Source organism: Apodemus sylvaticus, chromosome 2 (genome assembly GCF_947179515.1).
Source record: "Apodemus sylvaticus chromosome 2, mApoSyl1.1, whole genome shotgun sequence".
Lineage (NCBI taxonomy): Eukaryota > Metazoa > Chordata > Mammalia > Rodentia > Muridae > Apodemus > Apodemus sylvaticus.
The window spans coordinates 92,236,072-92,263,761 of NC_067473.1; the positions used below are offsets into that span (position 1 = coordinate 92,236,072).

The 27,690-nt window shown below is 40.7% G+C and overlaps 1 protein-coding gene across 3 annotated transcripts in view; it reads left to right on the plus strand.

The window, feature by feature from the left end:
• The first annotated feature begins 554 nt into the window (after nt 1-554).
• Ndnf (neuron derived neurotrophic factor) overlaps nt 555-27,690 on the plus strand; it is a 46,023-nt gene continuing 18,887 nt past the window's right edge. The window contains exon 1 of one of the 3 annotated variants that reach the window (XM_052173852.1): nt 555-1,059. Coding sequence is in view for 1 of the 3 variants with exons in the window: in XM_052173851.1 (XP_052029811.1) it covers nt 15,709-15,776 (68 nt within the window). In the remaining 2 variants the exon portion in view is untranslated. Of the gene's footprint in view, nt 1,060-11,399; nt 11,424-15,498; nt 15,777-27,690 lie in introns of those variants that run through there. The other 2 variants (XM_052173853.1, XM_052173851.1) reach the window with 2 other exon arrangements.

Consider the following 27,690-nt stretch of genomic DNA (forward strand, 5'->3'; position numbering starts at 1 on the left):
GAAGAGTCGCATTCTGCGTGCTCGCTTCCTCCAACCTCCAGCCTTCCAACTGAACACACTGGTTCACTAACCTAGCTGAGTTCTCTCCATTGTGCTCCCTTGGTTTCTGGACAGTGTGATGGTCCCGCATACACGTCTAGTCGTGCAGCATTGTTGGGGGGTCTTAAGGCGCCCTCCCACCCCTCTCCCCACCCTCCGGTGGCAGTGACCTAAAGAAAATGATGTGTCCTGTGACAATGTGACCCCCCCCCATTCCCAACCCACCGCAGTCCCACGAGGGTCTTGTGTGAAGCGCGCTTGGTGGCTGGACCGGAATGTATGCGAGAAAGAGGCAGCAAAGGAACGGTGTGTGTGTGTGTGTGTGTGTGTGTGTGTGTGTGTGTGTGTGTGTGTGTGTGTGTGTGTTGCATGCTGTGTGTGTTGCACGCTGGCGCGCAGTGGGAGAGAGGGCGCGAGGCACGAAGGGGGAGCTGCGGGCAGAGGAAGGCGGGGCAGCGGGCAGCGGAGGGCGGGCTGGGAGGGGCAGAGGCTCAAGCTCTGCAGTGACACTAGAAGCCAGCACACACTCCTTGCCCAGAGCGGCGAGAGAGCAGAGCTTTGCGAGCCGCGTTCAAGCCGCCGCCTCTGCCGCTGGTGCACGGGGCTCTGCCTCTGCAGCCCGCGCGGGCGTTCGGCGAGCCAGCCGGTTCGGCAGTGCCAGCTCGACGGGAGCATTCAGTATCTTCCCGCTACCCAGAGCCCGCATCCGCTCGCGCTGTCCGAGACCCCCGGCCCGCCGCTGCCGCCGCCGCCTGCCCACTTCGCAGCAACTTCTGCGGCCGCGTGTCGCCGGCCTTCTGCTTGTCTTGGAAGTTGCAGAGCCCGCCACAAAGTTGGGACACTTGGGCATTAAATTTTGCCCTAGTGTGCAGGTCCCTCGGTTCGTGGATCCTGGTACTTTGTCAAGTACTTGGTGGGATCCCGGGAACCTGGGCTTTTCCAGCACACCACACCCCCGGGGAGAAAAAACCAACCAACCAAACTTTCCTCTTCCCGCTAGAAAAAAACAAATTCTTTAAGGTAAGGAGCAAGATGGAATCGATCCTCGCCTTCCCAGGGCGCCTTCTAGCTCTGGTGCGGACCTGGCCCGACTGTGTTCACACCTAAGGGCTGGTTTATGGTCGGGGTTGAGGTGCATCCTCACACAGGGAAGGGAGCGATCAGAGGCTCTCTAGAACACGGTCGTGGGCAGCTCTCACTTGGCTTGTCTGGTCGGTCTGTGGCTGGGTCACAGACGTATTAGGTGGGCAGACAGCACCAGTGCTGGGGAGATGGACGCTGCGTCGGGCTGGAGTGGGACCCGGAACCGCCGGAACCGCCGGCTTTATCCCAGCTCTGTCTGGACACTGACTTTGGCCGGCTGGCTGTGGGCTCTTGCTTCTCTCCCCGGGTTCGAAGTCCTCCTCCATATATGCTAGATCTGCGGGATTGGGTGTTGGGGCGGGAGGTGTTCGTGGGCACTAGCGTGGGTCTCGCGGAGTGGAGCATGGAGGCGGACTCCCTGCAGACTGTGGCTGCGCGCTAGCCCAGGGACTCTGCGCTCGCTCTCTCCTCATTTGTCCTCTGCCACGCAGACCAGTTTCCTTAGAGAAACTTCCCTAAGCTGGGTGGTCTACGTCCGGCTCATACTTTGCGAAGCTTAGCAGAGTAGTTACGGAGGTTGGGACAACCTCCTGCCGCCTCAGCGGCCACCCTGTGCGGTGACCTCTCCAGTGAGTGTGCCAGCCCTAGCGCTCTAGTCCCAGCCAGCAGGGAGCCTCCGGAGTTAAAGCGCTGGCTTACAGACCGGCTCTGCTCTTCCCGGCGCTTCGCAACTGTAATTTGGGGAGCTCTTTCATTTTGTTGTTCGAGCTTCGTGTTTACTCTTCCTCTCTTCCCTGTCCCGGGCCGAGGTGTGGGAATTCTTGAAGTTGGTCGCTCCAGCTGCAGTAGGGTGGCTTGGAGCTAGCTCACCCCAATCCCACAGGTCACTGCCCTCCTCCTTGTCCCTGCAGAGCGCTGTCCATTATCTGCTCTGGGGACCGTTAGCTCCCTGAAACCAAGACCTGGAGTGGGAGAATGAGCCTTTAAAAGTCTGTGGGTTTGATATATATTTTAAAACAGAGTTCTTTTAAGTAACTTGAGCTGACGGTTTGTTTACTTCTTTTAGTCCCGCTCAATCACAAGGAACGCTTTATTTGTTTATTTGCCTTGAGCTGCGGGTCTCCAACACATTACCTTCTCATTCTCTCTCTACCCCTCCCCCTACTTGCTTTGTGACCCTCCTTTTCGGTTTTTTTTTTCTCTGAGAAGGGGGCTTCAGTCCTCCCCACTTCCTCTTGCCGGGTTTCTGGGTGCCTGTAAGGAAACCTTGGAGTGGGGTCATCAATGGTAATGAACAGGATCCCCACGCCATTACCTTCCTCATTTCAAGCAAGTGAAACCCTCTGCAAGCTCACAGAAGTGGAAATAAAACAGATAAAACATCCCTCCCTCCAGAGAGAGCAGTTGCTGGGGATTGGATGCTGCGTTTGAATTGTTTTATTAACCTGAAAGAGTGATGGATGGATGGATGCAAGAGGCAAAGCGATTTTGGAGTAGACGTGTGCTGGGGGCTGTCGGGTATTTATTATTTTTCATTATTGAGCATTAAGAGTGCTAATAAGGCCATCACCCCAGCTGAAGTCTGTGTTTACACTCACTTGGTTTTATGTCAGTCTCTTACTACAGGGGTTTCAGAAAGGGATCAACACAACTGTATTCATTCCCCACACTCATTCCGCATATGGGATTAATCAAACTGTCAAAAAGATACTGTCATTTTACCAGTTTTAACTCGGGAAGTTGTAGAAGGCTGCAACCCTACAAAATGTCATTTTCGTCGCTTTGACTTTTAGAGTTTAAAAAACTTGGCAACATAATTAATTATGGTCCCAATTCCCATTTTCAATCTAAACCTATATTCAGGATTATATTAAAATATCCTATCCCTCATTTGCTAAAAGAAACTCTTGTGAAATTACATTCCAGTTTGGGGGATGGTGGAACAACTGGGAATGTGCTCCCCCCCACCAAGTTAGAGATTAGTACTGTTTCAAATTTCCATCAAAGACTCTTCTTCCAAGGGTTGGAGTGATGTCTCCTCAGAGGCTAAGAGCTTTTAAGGCTCTTGCAAAGGACATCGGTTCTATTCCAACACCCACAGAGATCAACTCACAAGCCCCTGCAAATCCAGCTGTGATTGGAACCTGCACTTCAGTGCATGCATACTCATGCACATGCTCACACACACACACACACACACACACACAGAGAGAGAGAGAGAGAGAGAGAGAGAGAGAGAGAGAGAGAGAGAGAGTAAAATAAAACTTTAAAACTCCTCTTTGTCACTTAGAGCCACTGCCTATTTTTTCTCTGCATAGCTCTTTCGTGACTGTCCTTAATCTTCACCATACACGTGAAATCCAACAGCTTGCCACTTTGTATTTTTATTTTCATTTTTATATTAGAACCTTTTAGTCATTAAACTTTTATGTCAAAGAATCAGGCAGAAATACTCTTTTAATTAGTAACCATCATAAAAAAAGAAGCTGGAATTCTGTAATGGGCCTAAATTATTATGAATTATATGTGGCTTATTATGCATTTATTTCGGTATAAATAAAAGCATCCTTTAATCACTTGCACACACACAGCCTTTATCTCTGAAGATGTAACAAAATGTGTAGTTGCCAACCATCCTTGTATGAGCAAGGGATGCTTGGCTTTTAGTTTATTTGTCCTGGGTCTTAGCAGCCATGTGCCAAACTATGAATTTTTGAGAAAAAAAAACTCACACCATAATTTTATCATATGGTGCAAGGGAATTGTAACATCCCAAGCAGATGAAACAGACCTTCTTCATGTAATTTAGGGACTTTCCAGGGACGTCATCAATTTGGCCTTTCTGACTTTAGGCTTTCTCATATGGATTTATGAACCAGGCTCTGCTGGTAGTGGGGAAAACAATGTATTTTAAAGCTCTAACAAATTATTTGCAATGTAAGAAAGGTCTCAGTGTTGGTTTCTTAGCACTTCTATTGTGCCTCTAACCAGAGATGAGAATGCTCTATCAGTTTTAAAGCTGACTGTATCAATCTCCCAACACCCAGTCGATACAGTGAGAATGGAAGCTTTACATACATTTACATTATGCTCAGGTTAGCACAGGAACAGATTTTGAGTAATTATCACAAAGCATGAATGCCAGGTGAATCCCACATAACTGCATGGATTCTATTATTTTCGAGACTCATCCTCAGTTTTCCTGTGATGCTTTCTCCCTGTTTTCTCGCCATGTCTTACTGGAGGAACTGTAATCTACAGAAGTACACAGTTACAGAAGAGTCCTTGCTAATCACCAGGAAGAATGTTTATGCACGGTTCCTGTTCTGCTTCAATTGCAAGTCCAACCAACACTTAGCCATTCCACCGATTTATTTCTGTGTTCTCGAAGTTATTTTGGAGTGATTATTCTGAAAAATATAATTTGTCCATCCTCTGTTGGCTCATTCTCTGGTTAGTAGACACAGCACAGATGAGTTGTTTAAAAATTAACAACACAAAACATTGGCTTCAAAACTAATTTTAAAGCACAGCTCTCTTAATATTTCAATATTCCCTTAAAAACCTCTCTATATGAAGGCTCGAGAGATGGCTCAGTGACTAAGAACAGTTAGTTCTTAGTTAGATGACTAACAACACTTGTTCATCTGGCAGAAGACCTGGTTTCAGTTTCCAGAACCCACCTAGTGGCTCACAACTGTCTGTGATTCCATGTCCATGGAACCCATTGCCTTGTCTTGACCTCCAAGGGCACGAGTCACATATGCGATATGTATACATATGTGTGGACTAAAGACTCATAAATACTAGTAAAAATACTCCATGTTTTATGCCCTGGAGTCCAGATAGTTTTTATTTCTTCCCTATATATTAAAAGTGACTTTAAAAGACAAAATAGCAAGATGTATAGAGTCAAATTTCTTTGTTGATAGCCATCTAGGCAGAAAACTAAACTCAGGAAATTCAGTAGTTTGCGGTATTGCACAGTGTAGTACATAGACCATAACCTCAGAGCATGCAGTCCGTTTGCGCACGCTCACATATCTTTTGACACATCGAAGATATTATCACCTGGCACTTTCAAAGAGCTCCGTCGTGAGCTGCTCACCTCTTCAATACCAAATTCAGAGAGGCCAGACCCATCTCTTTCCAGCCTAACAAAACAGCTGTAAAGACCAACTCCACAAACCTCACTCTTCTGAAAGATTTGAAAAGCATATAGCGTATACAATAACACAGATGTTACAAATAAAAATTCTTTGCTCCTTTTGCCCTTCAGAGTAGAGCACTTGATGGGAGCAGAGAAAGGGGAAGCATAGCCCTGTGTCCTCATCCTGTTTGGATGAAGGAACAAGTCTGAGCACAGAATAGCTAGACACTGGGCTCTGCCACAGTGCCATTGTTGCCAAGGAACTCCCGGAGCAAGGCTCCATCTAAGCTTCACTCTAGAGCCTGTGGTCCTCAGTGCTACAACAAAAGTGCGAGAGCTCAGGATTAAATCTTGTTCTTTCTACCTTTGGGATAGGCAGTTGGTGAATAATTTGAGTTTTTTATTTGTCATTGTTATTCCTACTGCAAATTTAAATGACAAGTATTTAACATTTTATACATTTTTCTGAAGTGTATGAGACTCACATGTAAAAACTCTGAAACAAGTATCTCCTTTATTTTTATTTTCTTTTATTGATTAAGTTATTTATTCACCTTACATCCTGAGGACAAAAAAAAAAACATGTTACAGGCCCCAAAGTAGTAAAACATATATAGTTAACTTATCAAACATCTCCTTTAGTTTTCTTTGAAATAATATGTGGCCCTTTTCTTGGTTGAAAATGGTAAAAGACTTTTTAAAATAGGTTAGTAAAGTTTGGAAGGCCTTCAAAATTTGATTATGCAGGACTAGAAATCAACACACTAAAGTGAAACCTTCAACACTCTGCAGTATGGAAGCTAAAACACGGCCAAATTACAAACTTGTAATTAAGGTACACACGCATGTTCACCTGCTTCCTAACTGCAATAGTGTCAGCTGGTGTCACAGACAGAGGAGATGGACTGAAGTTCAGTGGAGATCCTGCAACTTGCTCCAAGAGGACTCCAGGTGAATGCCGTCTTCCAGCTGCCGTGTCTGAAGCAGACTACAGTTTAAAGGTGCAGTAAAAGAAAATAGACATATTTAACTGTACATTTAATGCACAACTAGAAGTCAATATTTCTGGTAACTTCCCCAGTGGCTTTGTGACCTTATCTACAAAGATGGAGATAAAATCAAACAATAAGATTCATATTTTCTCTTCTCTTTGTTTTCCTTTTTATTGTTGTTGTTACTTTTATTTGTTGGTTTTTTTTTTTTTTTTGAGACAGAGTCTCACTAAGTTGCTCTTACTGACCTAAATTTGCTATATACAGCAGGCTGTTCTACAAACTCACAGGGATCCGTCTGACTCTGCCTTGGGAGTGCTGAGATTAAGGGCAGGTACTGCCATGCCATGCCTCGCTGAAGTTTTCTTTTTATAAAATGAACAATAATCTCTGAGCTCCTAATGAAAACAAACTGTAGAGCACTATTGCATCTTGTAGAGCAAGGACCATACCCACTTTTAAATAATAACACAATAACTGAACAAAGTGTTATACTTAAGAGTGATATTCAGGTCACTGGCAAAGATATTGTTTTCCTATTTACTGGCAGCAGATATGTTTGAGAAACAGTGCTAACTTTAAAAGGCCTATTTGCTTAGGATTGGTGGTCTGTCTGGCTTAGATGCAGCAAGCATCAAGAGGCTGTTGGAAAATGAATAGTTAGTGTATAGAATATTGTGGTAAAATGCAATCCACAACCCACTTATACATCTTGGGATGCTGGTGATGATCCTTGAGTTGAGCTCACATTATTATATAAGTCAATTTGTACAATATAAACATACATGATCCATCTTTGCTTTAAAACTCATTTAAAAAAACCCCATATAGTAAGTACAGTTTCGATGGAAGAGATGCAGCAGCGAATGGTTGCATGTCTTCCCATAGCTCTAAATGCTGTGTTGGTCACCATCATTCAGTGTAAGCACTCACCAGACTTCATTATCAAAAACTTTGGATTGGGATAGATTCTGACATTTGTGGACCAACTAATTGATGAGATGTTTATTGCTACAATAGTAATAAAGATCCGGGGCAGGAGGTTGGCTCCCCACTGGGCAACTGGTTTGGGAGGATTATTCCTACGCTTCCTTCTACAAGCTTTACTGGTGACTTTTCAAAGTTTGCTATGAAACTTTGCTATAAAAATCTGCTGTGGGAATCTGCTATGAAAATTTAATGGCTTTTTTTATGGAAAAATGAAACTGCCTCTTAAGTAACTATCAGCACCAACACATTGGTAGCAGGATTCTCCTCGAACAAATGAGCTAATAGGTAGTAATGTGAGGAAAGTGTCCCTGCCCAGCAGTTACCAAGGTGGAGCTGACAGGAAAAAGGCCTTATTACTAATTTATAAGGAAATTTACTTTTCAGGGTCTTCTATAAAAGTAAAACTGCCCCAGCAGTAACAGTAAAATTATATTATAATTATAATTATAAAATTATAAACTAAGATCTTAAAAGATAAAGCCAAATAGAAAACAGACTAATATAACACTGAAATTTAGGGAACTGAACATATATGCATATATATAATATTCATATCATATACATGCATGCATGTCCTAAAGCCTTTTCTTTTCTCTTCTCTTCTCTTTTCTCTTCCTTTCTTCTTTCTTTCTTTTCCTTTCTTTTCTTTCTTTCTTTTCTTTCTTTTTTCTTTTCTTTCTTTCTTTTCTTTCTTTTTTTCTTGCTTGCTTTTTGAGCAACCTGTCTCTCCTGTAGTTTTTTTCTAATAATTCTGTCTCTTGTATTTTAACCAAAATTATAGCTAAATCCATCTTCATGGGTCACACATACAAATACAATGGGCTCATGCTTGGATGATGCCCTCATTAAATTAATGATGTCCTTCATTCTGATCACAGTTTCTCTTCCCTCATCTCCTCCCAGATCCTTTCCACCTCTCCAACTCTCTCTCTTTAGAAGATAAACAGGCAAAATAAAACAAAAAACAACCAAACAAAACCCAGAATGAAATCAAACAAGCAAACAAATAGGAAAAAAGCATAAGAAACTCACACGCACATACCATTAAGACACAAAACTGGAACTCATAGTATATAAACAAATATATATATATATTACATTTTAAAATCACTTTCCACTTTTTCATGAAGACAGTTTTTCATTTTGAACTTTTCCTTGAAAATTTGGTCTTCCACAATGTTGCCAGTTATTAACTGATATTAAAGTTGTTCCTGTATGCATTTTAAACATAGATGACAATGCTTTACCCATTAACATTATTAGTGCCCTAGATAAAATTTGGTTGTTTACAAAACATTTCCACATCCCTTGATTTCCATAGCATCCTCCTGCTAATACAAAGTCTGAGGCATTGACTCAGTAAAGACACATAAACACATGAGAACTTTTGAACATAGTACTAATTCTTTGGTTCACAAAGTTGATTTTTAAAATTCTACAATATTTGAGTTGAAATTAATGACCAAGTTAATTTGTATGGATAAAATTTGCTTTTTTTTCCTAAATGTGTTGCCTAGGGAATACTATTTTCTTATAAAGCCTGAGGACCTGGGTGCTAATTCTTTTGCCCTACATAGTTAAAAAAGAGGATGAAGTTTAGCAAGGTGTTCTCTTGCCTTCATGTGTGTTAGTCACGTGTGTAAATCCCCTACACAGAGATAAATAAAACATTTAAAAATATATTCACACTTTAGTTTGCAAGGTCATAGTGGTGTGCTGTCTACTAAATGTTTTTGTTTGATTTGGGGGATGATTTGTCAAGTATTTTAAAGGAAAAATATTTAACTGCTTATGTTTAAGTTATTCTTTAGTTTGAAAATAAAAAGGATCCATTCTGGTTCCAAATAACCCTGAAGTTATACAGGTTGAATAGACAAATGTTGGCCCACACCTGTCTTTCTAGAAAGTTAGCACTTTTTTTGACAGGGAAAACCAACTGAAAGTCACCTACAAACTCATGCATCCTTTAACATCCCCTCCCCAACATTGAAGCAAATAAGTCTTCACAGATGCTGCTCTGTCATGGAAGGCACAGCAAGTTTCAGTTACTGTTAATCCGCTTGTGTTTGGGAACTTGACCCTTGCAGGCATACTCTTTTCTTTCTTCTTTTTCCTCTTGACTCTCACTGACCAGCGTTGGAAGTCTCTGGGTATTGAGTACTGCCAGAATGCTATTTTTTGTGTCCGTCCTCTGTGTTTCTTTATATAAACGTGAACATGAATACTGCCAGATATACCATTTTTGAGTCTGTTCTCTGTGTTTTTTATGTAAGTGTGTACATATATGTACATTTGCATGTATGCATTTATGTAAAATTGACAAAGATATTCAAATTTAAGTAATGTATAGTAACTGTATCACTGAGAAACAAAATACAACATCTTACAAACTAATTGTATTTAATAGTTCGATAGTTATTTTATTCTGTTAACTTTAGTGTTCTTGAGGCATAAGGACTAAATGTAGGTCAGTTCTATGATCGAAAAAAAGAAATTATATCTAAAAACATGGATGAAATCATATATAGACAAGTACATAGACATTAAAAAAGAGTTTAAAGAGACTTTATTTGAGAGGATAATGCCTCTCCCAAATGTCATATGCTATCAAACAAGAAGTCCAATGCTATGTATAATTTCCTTGCCTTCAAGTTGTTAACCAGTGAGCAGACCTCCAAAACAATGCAGACAGGTTATTATGTTGCTCTTGGTTACTATCCAGCACTGGATAGTAAGACCCTATTGTTGAAAACACCATAGACTTGAGTCGTAAGAAACAGAACAATCAAGCTGTTGTGGACCTTGGAGCTTTATCTTTACTAGATATATTCTCATAGTGCTGGAAGGGGCTCCTACGGGAGGAAAGTGCCCACTTAACTGTACCTATGCAAGCTCTGGTAATGAGTAGCCTTGGCAAGATTTACCTTTTGGTCCAATAGTGTCACAAATACAGGAGTAATCAGTAATTTTTTTTCCAACTAGATTTAAGGCTTACTGCAGAAAATGGAGGCCAGGCATGTACTTTTAAGTAATCCAAGAACCGGTGCCTGGATAGGCCATAGACCCAGAAAAGAATTCACTACCATTATTTAGCTAAATGGATATAGTATTCATCTCTATCCTAAACATTTATTTTTATATCTATAAATTAGTACAGTTTTCAACCTTTGTCATAGATGGTTCTTTTTGCAGTATATGGCAATTGATCCAAAGACTTACAATTGGTCAAAATTCAGAGAACAAGAGACTGTGAAGTGCTTATCCCTAAATAGAATATTTATATCACTTGTTCTACCCTCAAGGATTATGGACATCACAGACAAGAAGAAATGGTAGAATGTTGTTAAGAGCCAGGGAAAACAGAAGGCCTATGTGAAACCAGTGTCTTCTGGTCATGACAGGAATGTTGCAAGACACAAACTCACATCAGGTGCAATTGAATGCCCCCAGACTCCACAAGATCAAGCGAACCAAAATTCCAGCATCAGTGGTAGTGGTGGGGACTCACATAGCCCCTCCCTAATATGAAGAGCTATTGACAGTTGATAGTTTCTAGGAGAGGGAAAAATAGATTATTTCAGATGTGGTCTCCTGACAGGTAACCGATATTCAAGGAAATGGCCCTACACCGGTATGCATCCTGGTAACATGAATGGACTCAGTGGACTTAAAGTGCAGATGACTGTGGGAGGGGGGAATTGGGGAGGAGAATGGGAGGGCCTGGAAGGGAGAGGTAGAGGGGGTGGGTTTGACAAAATCCACTAGTTTCATATAAGAAGTTCTCAAACAATGGATGTTTCAAATTAAATTTAAAAGCACCTTTTAAGCACACAAAAGCTTTTTAATCCAAGTTACCAATACATAGGGGAATTTACTTTTTCCTCTGGAAAAATAAGGAAATGTACCCCTTTCATTCTGTGGGTTGAGTGAGCTACACAGAAGAGCTTTCTTGTGAAAACTGAGCCCTTTTGGCCTCCTATTATGTACGATTATGTCATGCTTGATGGGGAGTAAGAAGTATGACCATGGTTACACACACACACACACATACAACACATGCACACACACACACACACACACCACATTGACACACACCACATCTCATATCTTGACCCTTCTGTTTCTTTATTAGGTCTATTTGAATAGAGACCTAGCCATTTACCTGACAGGTAAGTGAGTAAAAATAGATCAGTTAGCCTCTAAAACTCCTTCCCCATTTGTGTTTTTAAAAGTATGTTAAAAACCTGTCTTTTATTATTTAATCCAGTTTGACACTGACTGTGGCTCAGTGGTAGCGTGTGTGCCTAGTGTCAATAAAGCCCTGGGTTTCTTCCCCAGTGTGTGAAAAAAGATTGCCTTTGTGCAGCTAGTCTAAGCAGATACTTTACACAATACATCTGTAAATCGAGAACATCTTTAATTTAAAATTCTCGTGTTTAATCTCCATAGTAGAGGAGGAATCTAAGAGTGAGGTTTTGGAGATAACACTCACGGTCCAGAGATGGAGGATTGGCCAGCCTGTCTGCACCTGGAGGATCTTTTACCCTTTGGCGCCTCGGTTCAGGCACCCCTTCTTTTCTTTTTTTTTTTTTTTTCACTTTGCTTCGACAGTCTTTGTGTTCTCCAAATGTGAATGAACAGTAAAAATTGCATGATAGAGTACGATGGAAGAGACCGCAGAACAGGCTAGACGAAAAGCAACTATCTATAGGAGATTTGGGTCTTGAATTGACAGGAAAACAAGATGTAGAGGAGTTCACATGAGATGTGGAAACATGGGTCAGATGCGAGAGCTAAGCAGAGAAAGTAGGAGAGAGCTGTGTCCGCACCAGGTTCTCTGAAGACTAGAGCCCAGAAACTTCCTCCTTGGAGGACATTACCTCATCTTTCCAAAATGTGTCTTTGTTTGGGAAAAGGGGCTGGACTTTCTAAAAGAAAAAATATATTTTTAACAATTTTTACTTTAAAATTCCCTTTTTAACAGTCACAAGACACAAGATGATATATATTAATGTTTTAAAAGTTTCAAAATAAAAATTCATGAAAATCAAAAGATTCTGAGGAACAAAACCATCTATACCCTGAGTACTTAGTGCAGCCCAGGGGTTACTGGCATCCTTAGGTCCCAGGGCCAGTCTGAGGGCACGCCCCAGACCTGCTGAACCAAGCTGATTTGTGTCTGTTAGTTTGAGAATACGACACTTCTTTCCTCCAATCAGAATGTATTCTAATATACTTTCAAAGGAAAATAATACTCCGTTCCAAGTACATAGTACTCAATTTACTGCTAGAATATTTCTATGTTCCTTAGGAGAAAAGACAGATCTTTCTAACACATATCTGAGTCGTTTTCTTTATGCCCCTCTGGCCACAGCAGCCTGGTCAGTGACTGCCCCTTTGATATGTACCTAAAAATACTAGGGATATGCTTCCAAGCTACTTAATTTTCATATAACAATCTGTTACACATTTGGTAATTTTAAAAATTTCAAAAGCACACAATTCTTTTTTCTCTTCAGCTCATGTTATTACATGGTAAAATAATTTTATTTAATAAGAAGCCCATTTCAATAATCTTGTTTTCATTAATTTAGGTATTCCTACAAAATGCTATGAGCCTCAGCTTGATGCTGTGCTCTGTGATTAGCATTATTAACTGTTGAACACTTGGGGATCTCATGTGTACAAACAGTATTTAAGATGGTTGCCAGTAAAAAATGTACAAGTGAATTTCCCTGTTGTTATCAATGCTTTAGTCTTATAGAAGGTACAAAATCTTGCCTCCAGAGAAATAGCTAGAAGTTTTTCAGCACAGGACTGGCTTGTGCTGGGGCCTTTGCTGGAAGTACAAGGCACAGTTGGGGAAGGTTGAAGACATGATTTTTTCAAAGTGAGTAGGAGTTGGAGGATTAGATGCTCATACCACCGGAATTTTAGCTTAGCATAAGTGGAAAGCACTCTGACACAACCATTTTGTTTTCCAGAAATATGTGGAAACAGATTTTTAAAATGATTTTCATGTGAATATTGTGCAAAGTATTAAAGCAGGCCATGGTAGTGCAAATATGTCAATAATTTTTGGCATTGACCGTTTGGATAAGAGAGGTAGCACATGCTGCAGAGGAGTTGGCAAGATTCGCTGTTAACAGAACATGGATTTTATCAATGTTCCTCATTGATAGCTTCAAGCACTGATCCACTTCTGTTAGTGAGACACACTCTTCCCTTAACACAACATCCCAGTCTTCCAGCTGCCTAGTCAGGACCTCCAGAATCAAATGCCGGACACTAAACCTAGGAGCAGGGCCACACACTCCCTACAGTCTTAATGGCACAGGAATGCTCTGCCGGAAGAAAGAAATTGGAGTCTGACTCTGGAGCCTAGCTAGCAGAGGTCACCACTATGCCATTTTCCACTGCTGTGTGATCAGAATGAACATAGGTCTAAAGCTCAGATTGAGCTAACATGCTGTAGCAAGCGTCCCTAAGTTCATCTTGCATGCCAGAAACTTTTGGGATTTTTCTGATAGAAGGCAGTCTAGATTGCTTTGGTTTTTTGATATTAGCATTTCAGAAGCAGACACTATAATTCAGAAAATATTTATTCCATGCCCATTTTGTGCAAACAAACTAAAAATAACCACCTAAGGACATCAAGATAAATAAAAAGAAATATATGCTCATAAACATAGGTCCTTAAGTCTCATGAAGAGTACTTTTATGGGGACAAAATGCATATAAAAATCTGTACAATTCCAATGAGATGGGATAGGACAATAATAATCAAATTCTGGTTTCTGCAAAAGACTGTGATTCTCCCTTATTTATTTCTGGAGCAACCTCCCCCCCCCCCCCCCCGAGGTTGGGGACTAACAACAGGAACCCTAACAAACAGGAGCTGGTTTACTGACACTACACAGAGAGAACTTGGATAATAAACCATACAAGTGAGCAGTACCTTGCTGCCATCCTTAGAGCCTCTTGGAGTCTATAGAGTCCTGTTTTGGTGCTTGGCTCCAGAAGGTTGGAAGGCATCCTTGTATGTTACAATAGCTCTGACATTAATGACCTTGCCAGTACATCTTGGTGTTAACTGCACTGTAGTCTCATCTGTGTTTCCTTTCGGTCCTTGGGAGGAGTTGCCAGGTCTCTCTGCTTTTAATATGTATGCTAATAGAACTTGAAGCCACTGTATCTACTCTTGCTTTGGCTCCAGCCCATTATTCCTCGCCTGACCTGAGCTAGGACCTGTTTTCCTGGCCCTGTGATCTATTGTAACAGTAATGAAACTATTTCCTCCAACACTAAAACATTCCATCATGAAGGAAAGTTTTTTAAGCCAGAAGGTAAGTAACTCAAAAGTGCTCCAGGAAGCCCCTGAAACTGACCAGATTCAGTAGGCTCCCTGACACAGGAAGCAATAAAAAATGAGAGTCCCATTCAGATGGAAGGAAGCTGAGCTGTGATGAAGATTCTCAGAGAACCTGAACTACAACGGAGACTCTGAGACCTGAAGGAGAAACCATCCAATCTGCCTACAATAGGCTGAGACAACCAAGGCACCTAGAAAGGATACTCTAACTGGCTGAGCTGCCTACAGGCTGTGCAGCGTGCTCCAGGTTCCCAGTTTTGTTGACTGTCTTTATCTGGGGTGGTAGGATGAAGCTGTCCTTGAGTAATTGCAGCTTCTATAAGTAACCCCTCACCCATGCTCCTGTAAGAAACCCCAATAAAACTCATTGGTTCACCAAGTTAGGTTTTGATGGTATCCAAACTTACTTCTGTCATGGCTCCCTCTCTGGAACAAGTTCACATGTATGTGTAATATCTCCCCAGAAAAGTGTTTGTCACACAATACCCTTCTTGGCTGGTAGTGGCAGTTTACACAAAGGTGGGCAGATCTGTAAGTGTAAGGCCTGAGAGACCACCTATTGTGCTGCCCATATTCCTCAGGGTCTGCTCTGTTGAAAGAAGTCTCTTCCAGTTCCCACCTCCCCAGCTCTGCATAGCTTCCTCTTTATTCTAGCCTTTATTGCGACCCCTGCTGAGATGTTCTTCCTCACAGTTGCCCTCTCTGACCTCAGAGCCTAGAAGACCCACCATCCCTATGCTCTTCGGCCCCTTCGGTGGGTCCATTTTTTGTTCGTGGCCCATTGGTCTCTGGAACAGGCATATTGAGCCAATGTAATTCTTTTCTTGTTCTTTGTCTCTCACAGCACAGTGTGAGCCTAACAGGTGCAAATGCTTCATGAGAATTGTTCGTGGCTGCTTCAGGGTTCCCGGCCAGATCTTAACAAAGCCTCTGTACCCAAGCAGTGCTTGGCCAATTGCCCGTTGAGCACTGTGGTTCCACCATGCTTGCTGTTCTAAAGCAGCTTCTTCTTGTTGGTGGGGCTTGCTTTTAATTACACCACTAGGAGCTGGATTATAAAAGCTTTCTTTGATCAAAGCATTATGGAAGATGCAGCCCATGTGTTGAGCAGACCCAGCTGGAGAATCACCAAAGCAATTTTCAAAACCAGGTTTGTCATACAAACAGGAATATCTTTGAAGTTGAATAATTTAAATACCATTTTTTTTGAGAATAGAATGTTTATGGTCTTTTGAGAAAGTGGCACATATTACCTGAATTTGACGGAAAATAGGTGAAGATTTAAGGTTGTTACTTACAGATGAGAAGAGAGAAGAGTCCATGTGTTTTAGTAGACTCCTCTTTCCTGCTATGGTTTTTCTATTATTCTAATTGACATTTTGTTCTCACTCACAAACAAGACTAGTTTGTGTGTCTTAATGCAGAGGATCCGGTATTTAGCCCATGAAGCCCAGCAAGTCCAGCACCTCTCAGAGCAGAGGGTCCAGTAGCTAGCCCATTAGGCCACTCAGTCCCGCAGAGCTTGGTAAACACCTGACTCTCCTACGGAACATACAAAGGCAGCCCTGATTCCCACCGTGGACTGTCCATGCCCTCAGTGTGCTGCCGTTCCAGCAGCCAGCTGTTCCTTTTCTGTCTCTGCCCCTGAGAGCCTTTGCTCCCTTCCACTCTTTATGAGGCAGCCATCTGCTTCCTCAGTGAAAATCTAGTTCTAGAAAGTATTATGGATTCCTGTGTCGTCACACAGCCTATACTGTGTGATTCCTCAAGCTGGTACTACTTTGTAAATAAATAAATAAATAAATAAATAAATAAATAAATAAATAAATAAAATTTTAAAAATGTGCATCGGGCAAATGCACATTTGAAGGTGGGCTCCTCAATTTTTCTAGCTATCTGTTAAGATACAGCTCAGAAAGAGAGCTGGTCTGTTAAGTGCTTCAAGTCAATTTTCTTCAAAACATCTGTGTCCATTTTTCTTATTTTGTTTCCTCCTCACTAGTAATACACTAAGCTAAGATACAGCTTTAGGATTCTTAGTTCTCTGTGTACTTTTGATAAATTTGAAAAATTAGTGCACCTGAAGCATTTTGCATCCCTCACTTGAAATATAATTTTATTAGGTACAACTGTGTGTGTGTGTGTGTGTGTGTGTGTGTGTGTGTGTGTGTGTGTGTTTGCTTTCCCAATCTGTCTCATCAGCCTTTTCTATTTATTTCTGGATCCTATTTTGAATTATGACAATTGAAGTCAAGACTTACACTTTTTTAGGTCACACTGCACACCTGAATTTTTTCTCCACTGCATAGAAGTCTCATCACATAAAAAAATGTTTTCCTGAAATATTTTATTTGGCATAAGAATCACTTAGACTGAGGAAGATGGCTTAGTTGGTAAAGGTAATGACTCCCAAAGCTGACCATCTAAGTCGATCCCTGGAAGGACAGTAGAACAGAGCTGACTGCTTTAACTGCGTCAACTTTTCCTCTGACCCCTCCACATGCACATTGTGGAATGCACAAATTAAAAAAATAATAAATGTAGAAAATTAAGAAAAGAATTAGATTTAAAAGTTGCATTTTAGATAGGTAGCAATTCATTACGACATTATATTAGTTCAACCTAATTTAAATTCTCTCTGATTCCTAATCTTTCATCCTAATATATTATTCTTGATTCTTCACCCTAATTCTGTCTTCATCTCCTTGTATTCTCTGTAACCTAGTTTATTAAATATCTCCCAAGACTGTTCCAAGTCACCTACACTCTGCCGTTGGCATCTGCCAGAGTCTTCCTCTGTGTCTTTAAGAGATTAGATTGATTTTTTTTTTATTTCTATAAACACCCTCCCCCTAAAATTGATTACCTATATAGTAATTGATTTTGCTTAGATGGATAGATAGATGAATAGACAGGTAGGTGGGTAGGTAGGTAGATGATAGATAGATAGACAGACAGACAGATAGATAATAGATGGTTGTGTGGAGAGATAGACGATAAATGGATGTGTGGACAGATGGATAGATAGATAGGTAGATAGATAGACAGACTGACAGACAGACAGACAGACAGCATTGATTAGCCCAGGATCTTGTTCTGCTTACAGAGCTTTCCATCACAAGCAGAAAAGAATGGTCTTTGATATAGTTGCAAAGTTCATGTGACCTGCACTTTGCCTCTCTCTCTCTCTCTCTCTCTCTCTCTCTCTCTCTCTCTCTCTCTCTTCCCTCCCTCCAACTCTTCCTCTGTGTTCCACCAGTGACCCTTTCCTTTGTCAGTACCCCAAGTGTAGTGCCACCGCAGGAACTTAGCTGCAGACATTTCTTTGTACAGGATGCTCTTTCTTCGGCCTTTGCTTCTCCAGCATTATCTTTCTGTTTAAATCTCAATGTAAATGTCATTTCATTTACATTGCTTTCCCAATCTGTCTCAGCATGCTGGAGAAACATAAATATGTCTCATAATGCTGGAGAAACACTAAATAGTCAGCCTGAAGCTGCTGTCACCATGTGTTCTTTAATACAAGCCTATTCTAATTTTCTGCACGGCAATGAATAGCAGTCAACATTATCATGTGTGTATTTGTGTGCTATTTATCATTCTGACTACAATATACACTTTATGATATGTCCCCAAATGAGTTCTTGCACTCATCACAAAGACGGTGAATTAAAAATGAGTGAATATCAATTCTATTGTCATTGTAAGTAGTCTTTGCATTTGTAGGATATTTTGTTATCATTGTTAAGTTCTTATATCACCCAGCTCAGTTTGGAGTACTAAGTTAGCAATTGACAGATCACTTATTAGCAACTTGGCTTTTTAATATTAGCTCTTTGATCATATTTCAGTTTTGGTAACTTCACGTCTCAGCTAAAGTAACTATATAGTCAAGTATTGCTGTCTCTGCTTCTCTGCTGACATGTGCTGGGGATAATGGCCTCTGCCCCATCTCTGCAGAGAATGAGGTGTGAAGGGAATGGACTGTTGGGAACATTGCACAGGAAGCCACTTTCATTCTGCTGCAACCCAAGAGGAAAAAACCAGCATAGCCGTCAAACATAAGCAAGAAAAGCAACGGAGTGTTTTCCCCCTCCCCATGGGCTCTCTTCAGTCTAGGAGTCATTTGTTGTTCCCAAGATGGCAAGAGCTCGCACAGTTATCTAGCATCCAGAGGACATTTGATAGGAAGAAAGCATCTTCTCTTTTGTGTCAGTGTTATTTTTCATTATCCTATGAATCACATCATTCTCAGACTTGGCTGTATCTTGTGGTCACCCATCCACTGAAGATTAAATCTTCTTTCATTTGGTAAATTAAGTCTGGATTTCCACATCAAAGACTATGGCTATTTATGGTGCATTTATTTTGGTTATTTCTGTTGTCATTGTGCTCTTTTTGGCCTTAAGAACAGTAAGAAGACAAGATTACTTACTTTAAAATAAATTCTTCTTTCACGTAGTTCTGACTCTGTACACTTGGCCATTTAAAATTAGAATGCCCTTGACTTTGGCCCGGTCAGGAACTGTGCACCAGGAGGATCTAACGGATGGATGACAGCACAGAAACTTTATTTGAATCTCTGGCAGGTTTTAATTTTACAGTGCTTTTTTATATTAATTTAATTTCCCTTCAGAATAAGAGTTGGCAGTCACTGGGGGAAGTGCTTGAGGATGTTGGAATCACTGGTGTAATGAACTCTCAAGCCCTTGATAATTGTGGCACTATGGAGTGACAGCAGCTTCTGTTAACAGAGATAAATCCACAAGGGATAGTCTTTGCAAGGGAGCGCCATTCTCACCTGCTGGGACCACACCACAGGACAAACCAGGAGCCTCTTACTGCAGTTCCTTCTTTTTACATATGGAAATCTTAAACCGCAGTGCTTTGTTTTCCTTCTTTAATATTCAACGAAAGCAGGTGATATTTTTGGATTTTTTTACAATCAACTAACTTCAGTCAGCATTTTTCTTCTTTGCAAATACAACGAAATCAAACCACTTCTAGGAATTTAATTTTTTTTCATTGTTGCCTTGGTGCGACTTTTGCATCCAAAAGGCAAGCTCTTGCACAGTAGGCACTCAGCACAGTCTCCTAGCTCACTGCAGCAGGTTGGTGCAGGCACAAGGACCAGTCCTTACACCAACACCACATTTTCCCTTCAGCTAGATCAATCACTTAAATATATTGTCGTATGTGCTTGGATGATGTAGATAAAGACAAACACCCTCAAGTTTAATAATAGAAATTTAGATGACTAAATATTTGCATGAAAAGAAAGTAACAGAAATCTTTGTGGCATACCATTCCTTAAATTTTCCTCATTCAATTATAATCATGCACTTTCTACTCTCTATAATTAAACATTAAATTTCATTTGTTCCAGATGCATCATCCTCGAGTCATTCGGAATATTCTTCCCTTTGTGGGGCTTCGGGTTTGCTTTGAATTTATTTCAAATAATATAAAGTCAATCTCGTTGTAGGCGTTTTAAAACTGTATCCTTAGTCAGGCGGTGGTGGCACATGCCTGCAATCCCTTTGGGAGGCAGAGGTAGGCCGATTTCTGAGTTCAAGGCCAGCCTGGTCTATAGAGTGAGTTCCAGGACAGCCAGGGCTATACAGAGAAACCCTGTCTCGGAAAAAAAACAAATCCAAAAAATAAGAAATTAAAAATTAAAAAAAAACTGTATCCTTTGTGCATCATGTTTACATCAGGAATTTGATCTTAGGTTTTATAGCACAGAATGGCTATCATCACCTGATGCTGTTCTTTACAAATATGGTCACATTTCTGTAAAGATATTGCAGACCTTGATTACCATTCTGGCAGGTTGTACAAGTCCACTTTGATTCTAGTAACACTACTGGAGAGTGTTGGTGGCAGTCCTGAGGCATCTGCATGGCTGAGGAAGCTCTGTGTCTTCATGCACATCATGCTGCCCCTTAGTCAGAAACTCTAGGTCAGAAATATCACAAATCACAGTTTTTATTTACGAGACTTACAGATTACCCCCAACAATAGAGGTCTACTGACTAGTTTGTAGCCAATTTTACCCAAGCTGGAATCATCTTGGAAGAAGGGAGCTCAACTGAGAACATGACTCCATCTGATCGACCTGTAGACAGGTTGATCAATGATTGACTGGGGTAGGGTGCAGCCCACTGTGGAGAGTGCCACCCCAGGGTAGGGTGCCCTAGGTTATAGAAGAAAGCAAACTAAATGAGCCATGAGAGGCTAGCCAGTAGGCAGCATTCATTCCTCTACATCCTCTACTTCAGGTACTGCTTTCCAGTTCCTGTCTTGAGTTCCTGCCCAGACTTCCCTTCATGATGAAGTATGAATTAGTCAGAGGAATCCTTTCTTCCACAAGTTGCTTTTGGTGATGGTGCCAACCACAGCACTAGGAAGCAAACTGGACAGTAGTCTGCAAATACTAAAGGCAAGACTTCTAGTTGCTTGAAATGGGTTCTTCTCAAGACTGCTGTTAGAATTTGTGGCTAAAATCCATTGAATATGTTTGTAGAGCAAAATGTCATGCAGTTTGTTAGCTTTTTAATCACTGTTTAAACAGGTTAAATAGTAAATAGTGTTCACCAAGCAAGCCAGTAGTTTGCTCAGGACTGGCAGGTGGGTGAGTCCACCTTACATAATTGCCAGTGCATTGCATGGACAGGCTGTATGGGGATGCTCTAGGTGTCTGGATGCAGGTTTCGCTTGTTTGTGGGTGAAGTCACTTGTGGGCTTTGGCTTATACAGTGTACTTTAAGGTTTTACTTTGCTTATTTCTGGTCATTAAGCATTTCTCCAAGTTTGTAGGAAAGGAGAATCCTAGTTCACTCCGACTTTATTTTAACTACACTAAAGGATCCATAGGATAAACATTTAAAGGTCAGAAGGATGGCTGAGTTGGTAAAAGCTCTTGCTGCCAAGCTGGAAAGTTTGAGTGGGATTCCTGGGATCCACATGTTAGAAATAGAAAACTAACTCCAGAATGCTGTTGATTGATCTCCACACACTCATGGATCACACATACACCAAGCCATACCTACCCTAAACATACACAAATAGATGACTGAATAAACGTTAATAAGTGAAAATTATAAAAGAATAAGAATTTCAAATGAATGCTGAATTTCTTAGACTAAAACAGTGCATTTTCAGTTTCCCATTAGTTTCCCTGCTCCTTAGTTTTGTTTTGTTTTGTTTTTTTTAATGACAGTAGCTCTGATTTCTTCCTTGGTTGTGACTAGAAAGATGTCTCAGCAGTTGAGAGTATATACTGTTCTCTTAGAGAGCCTGACTTTGGATCCCAGAACTGACATCAGGTGACTCACATCTGCCTTTAACTCTAGTACTAGCAGATCTGCGGGTGAGTCCTAACTGGCCTCAGAGGGTACCTATACTTACATTCATATATCCATTACACAGACACACATATCCCAATAAGTGAAAATAAAGCATCTACTTATTTACTGTTTTATTCTTTAAAACTGGTCTTCACTTCATCCCAGGAAATCTGTACTCCTCAGAGCAAAGGTGATGACAATGAGGTAGATGCTAGTCTGCACTGAAGTCCTAAACCAAACTGTTGTCACATAGGCTTCGATGTAGTGCTGGCTTGCCCACCACCCAGCAGCAGCAGTTGAAACATTTGGTATTGAACACACTCTTCCTTTAGGACTACTCATCATTGGTTTTCACTTCTACATCAGCTGACTGCACTCATACATTTCTACATACTTTGACTTGAAGAATATATGCATACGGCACACAACTAAACACAGATCTTATTGTCCATTTGTCTCAGACCCTCCTCATCTCTGTCAGTAGAGAATTCATGGTAATCTTGAGATGACATTTCAGAAACAACTCATCTCCACTCCTCAGTTCCTAAGAAAGAACTAGATAAAATGGGGATGGTAGACAGGATGGAGATTAAGTTGGAGATAAGGAGATGGAACAGACATAGAGATAGTGATAGAAATATAGATGGAGTCTGGGATAGGGAGGGAGAAAGAACTAGAGATGGAGGCAGAGATGGAGTGAAGATGGAGAAGGGAGTGGAAGAGGAGAGGAAAAGAGAAAGAAACCTTTTTCTTTGTAACTCTAATCTGTCACATATTGTCCTTCCAAACAATAAAATTATCTCATGTGTCTGTGGCCTGTAATCCCAAAGACTCTGGGATGTCCAGACACCCAGATTCTTCCTTCTTCAGTCATCACATGATTTAAAGCTGAGTGCTGTTTAAGAGAAAAGCTTTTGACAACATAAGCGCTGGCAGAGATTTGCTAGCATCTCTATGGTCCAGGCAACAGAAACTTACAGTCCAAGCCATGTCAGTGACCCTACTTGGTATTTAGAATGGCAGCGTGCTGTTTTTCTGGATAGTTAATAGTCATACAGTAAATGCCAACTGACTTTCTTAGTGCAGTGTATGCTTATGCATAGTTGCATATGTATTTGTATTTGCATACAGATATGATGTAAATGTGAAACCATCCCAGCAACTTTTTGCATCTGATTGAGCTACGCAAGCTGTGGGAGAAGGATAACAAGATTCTTAGCTACACATGGGCACAATCCCCACATTATCCACCAGATGGCCGTGTAAGAAGTCATTCTGAAAGTGAAATTCTGATGAGTGGGTTTTGAATTTTTTTTTCCTTGAGGACTTGTGTTGTTTTATTTGGGTGAGGGGAGAGATGATATTTTTGTTTCTGTGAGACAAAAGGTCTCCTTGTAGCTTATAGGCTAGCCATAAACTGGTTCTGTAGCTGAGGGTGACCTTGCAGCCCTGACCCTCCTACTTCTGTTTCCCAAGAGCTGTGATTGTATGTATACGCCACCTTGCCTGGCCTGATCAGTGTCACTGAATTCAAACTTCAAAGCAGTGGGTATGGAGAGATAACAGATAAGCAAAAGAAGTTATGCCATTAGAGGGCACTTTTGTAATTTTAGAAGTCTGTTCTCAGAGAGTGACTTAGCCTGGCTTCCTCTGAAGAGGAATGCATTTCCAGTTGTTTATTTAAAGTGGCTAATTCCTCACATGCACCATGAGAGTGGGAGGACTGTTTGGAGGAAGGAAGGGGCCAGGAGGATGGGAGAACAGAGTGGAAGGCCTTGAATGACACAGAAAGTATAATAATGCATGTGAGAACCTGGCAACAAAACCTGTTACTTTGCACACTATTTAAAAAAAATTGAAGTGGCTAATTCTTAGAATGAAAGTTTTAGAGAGGACACATGGGTTAAAGAACTATAAAACTTTAAGACTTCCATTTAAACAATCTCTTAAGTCCACTTTTGATCGAGTATAAATTATGAATTAGATTCTACATATTATGCTTTCAAAGTAATGATTGCTATTGGTGCTTTCTCAAAGCACATTTTGTTAAAAATAGATACTGTCTATAATCTGATGACATTGAACAAATGACTAACGTTCACCAGGAGAACTTTCTCCTTCTCTATTATTTCATGTTAAAATATTGGATGTTCAGTGAGTGGGACAACCTGAGTTCATTCTCTAGAATATGAATGGTAGAAACTTCCACACAAAATAAATAAATAAATAAATAAATAAATAAATAAATGAATGAATAAATGAATAAATAAATACTTAAAATACTGAATGTTGAATCAAAGTGTGTGATATAATATAAATTCCTGTGTTTTGAGGTTATGCTAATTTTAAACTTGTCTCTGAAAAACCAGTGTGCACTGATCATCATAATTAGCATGGCAATTATGGTGGTTGATAGAAACCAAAAGCATAGCTGATGAACTATATTACAAAAATATGACATTTTCATAAATAAAAGTGGAAGCTAGATCTAGAAAAAGGTTGAATAATGGGCATCAAATTTCAGATGGAAGAAACGGTACTGAAGTGTTTAGGGCAAAGCAGTGCGGCTATGTGTTGAAATAAGTCAGTAAATGCATCTGAAGAACTAGAAGAAAAGACTAAAACTTCCCAACATAAAGACATAATAAATGCTTAAGAAAATAGAAATGCTAATTATTCTGATTTGATCAGTGTATATTGTATACATGCATCAAATTGTCATACTGTTTGTCTTAAATACATGTTATATGCCAATTTATTTTATAATTTTCAAAAGTTAACTCTGATTTCTCTTGGATTGAGTCTATTTCAAAATTCAAGCTAATAATTTGTTTGTCATTATCTAAAGAAGGTGCAAAATTCCTGGGTTAGAGAGACTACATCCTTCAGAAGTACAGCCTCAGCTATGATATCATTCTCTTCAAGTGACTTCCTGACTCCTGACTCCAACAGATGATGAAAGAGGCGACTAAGTTTAGGGAATTCTCATCCTTGACAACTGGCAATAATTATTCTCACTTTTCTATCCCAGCACTTTATCCTCCAAGGCTGTTAGGTTAACAAGCCAAGCATTCCTAATCAAAACAAACAAACAAACAACTTTGAAATGCTTCTAAAATATAGAACTTTTTGAGCCCTACTATGAGCCCTACTTTGAGCACTCATCAAAAATTCAACATAAAAACTTTACTTCATGTACAAAATCATTAATTTACTATATAAATTTATGTTTATAAATTTGCACCATTTCTAATTGTCATGTAATGCTCTTTCTGGGGCTTTCCTAAACACCCAGTCAGCCTAGTGGGGCTAAGGCACTTAATGGAACTGTACAGTTGGGCAGACAGGGAGGCCACTGAGGTATGCTGCCCTGGAGTAGCCAAATGCTCTCCATTCTGAACAGACTTAAACCATTGTCTGGGATCTCCTTTGGAGGCAAAGTGTGGGAATTGCACTACTCGAAGAGAAATGACCATTTGGTTAAAACAGGTAATCTTCCTAAGTACATTTTAAATATATTTTTAAATATTTATTTATTTATTTTATGCATGTGAGTGCTCTATCTGCATGTCCACCTGCATGTAAGAACTGAGCATCAGAACTCATTACAGATGGCTGTGAGCCACCAAGTGGTTGCTGGGAATTGAACTCAGGACCTCTAGAAAAGCTGCTGGTACTCTTAACTGCTGAGCCATCACTCCAGGCCCTAACCACATTTGATTTCATGCTTAGCAAATACCAGATGCTATTCAGGTTTTCCTTTCACTACAGACAGTAGTGGGGAAGAAAGAAGGAACAAGGCACCTACCTGCCCATCTCAGCCCACCATGTCCCTGTTTGCTAGGGACAAGCTTCTTGACTTTGACTTGGGTTCATTCAGTTGACACTGGTAGACACCTATCAGGATCTCACATAAGCTTGTACTTATCATCAGCATGCTTCTAGTTCTCTTTGACAATAACCTGAGTATTTAAGAGACTTTTTTCTATTTCCTTTAATTTTGTATAACATATTTATTTTTCCATAGTTATTTTTTTAGTTTACATCCCGATCTCAGCTCACCTCCCCCCTTCTTCAGAGTCCTGCCTTTACAATTCCCTCCATGGATTACACCTCCCTTCTCTGAGGGGAAAGAGGGCCCCCCCCTTGGGTACTACCAATCTCTGGGACATCTAGTTACATCAGCACATCCTCATCTACTGAGGACCAACCAGGCAATCCAGGGAGGGGGAGGGGATCCAATGGCAGGCAACAGAATCAGCGATAGTCCCTGCTCCAATTCTTAGGGGACCCACATGAATACCAAGCTGCACATTTGCTACACATGTGTAGGGGTCTTAGATCCAGTCCCTGAATGATCAGTCTCTGTGAGCCTCCATTTGCTCAAGTTAAGTGACTGTGAGGGTCTTTCTGTCGTGTCCTTGACCTCTCTGGTTTGTTCACTTCTATCCTCCTCTCTTCCACAAGACTCCTTGAGGCTCAACTAATGTTGAGATCTCTGCATCTATTTTCATCTGTGGTTGGATAAGACCTCTCAGGAGATAGTTATGTTAGCTTGCTGTCTGCAATCATAGCAGACATTAATAGTGTCAGAGGTTGGCTCTCTGTCATGGAATAGGTTTCAAGTTGGATCAGTCATTGATTGGTTGTTCCCTCGATCTCTGCTCCATCTTTTATCTCTGCACATCGTGCAGGCAGGACAAATTTTGGTTTAAAGGCCCCTCCTCCTTTGACTGCAAGTCCTGCCTGGCCACAAGAGGGAGACTCAAGGGAGCCTGGTGTTTTCCCAGAGTGTCATCTGGTTCAGATGATGCATTTAATGCTCACTAACAGAATCCCTGTCCATTCTTGGAGTTCAGGGATCATCCATCAAATCCCTCTAGAAAACTGAGTTCCAGAACACTTGAACTGCCTAAAATCATATATGTATTAACAGCTTGAACTGATTGCTAGCTTTTTCAGTTCTCTATCAAGTTGTCTTTCAATTACAGTTCAACTACGTAAGGATAGACAATAAAAACCCACAGCTTTCTTGAGAGAGATTGTAAAGTTTAGGTTCTGCAGTTCTACCTGAAATTAGATCCCTCTCTGGCTACGTAACCGAGGTTCCAACTGTATGACAACAGCACCTGCTTCATTATATATAATGGTTCTGACCAATATTGTAGCCCAGTGTAAAACTTTTTTTACATTTGCTAACTACAGTAAGGAAAACAGCAAGCAAGGTGTCGCATGTAGTAACTCCATGCCTGCAGATATTTTGAGTGGGAAAATACATACAAAGCAGAAAAAAACATGTAGAAGTAGTTAAAAGAATTTTTTGAGGAGGATGACTGTGAAAAACTACTCATGCTGTCATTATAAATGTTACTGCTTTCAAAAACCATTTTTAGATAACTAAAAATTTTTAAATTTTGTGTGCATGTATGTATGTATATGCATATGTATGTGGGGGGGTGTCTGCAAGTGAATGCCACATATGTGTGGGTGTCACAGAAGACCTTATATATTCCCTTAAAGTGGAGTTACAGGCTGTGATGAGTTACCCTATGTGAGTGCTGGGAACAGAACTTGGCTCCTCTAGAACAAACAGTAAGCACTGTTAACCATTGAGATATCACTCTCCTTTTTTGTGATACTCAGAGAGAGAGAGAGAGAGAGAGAGAGAGAGAGAGAGAGAGAGAGAGAGAGAAAATTAAAGTCAAATTATGCCAA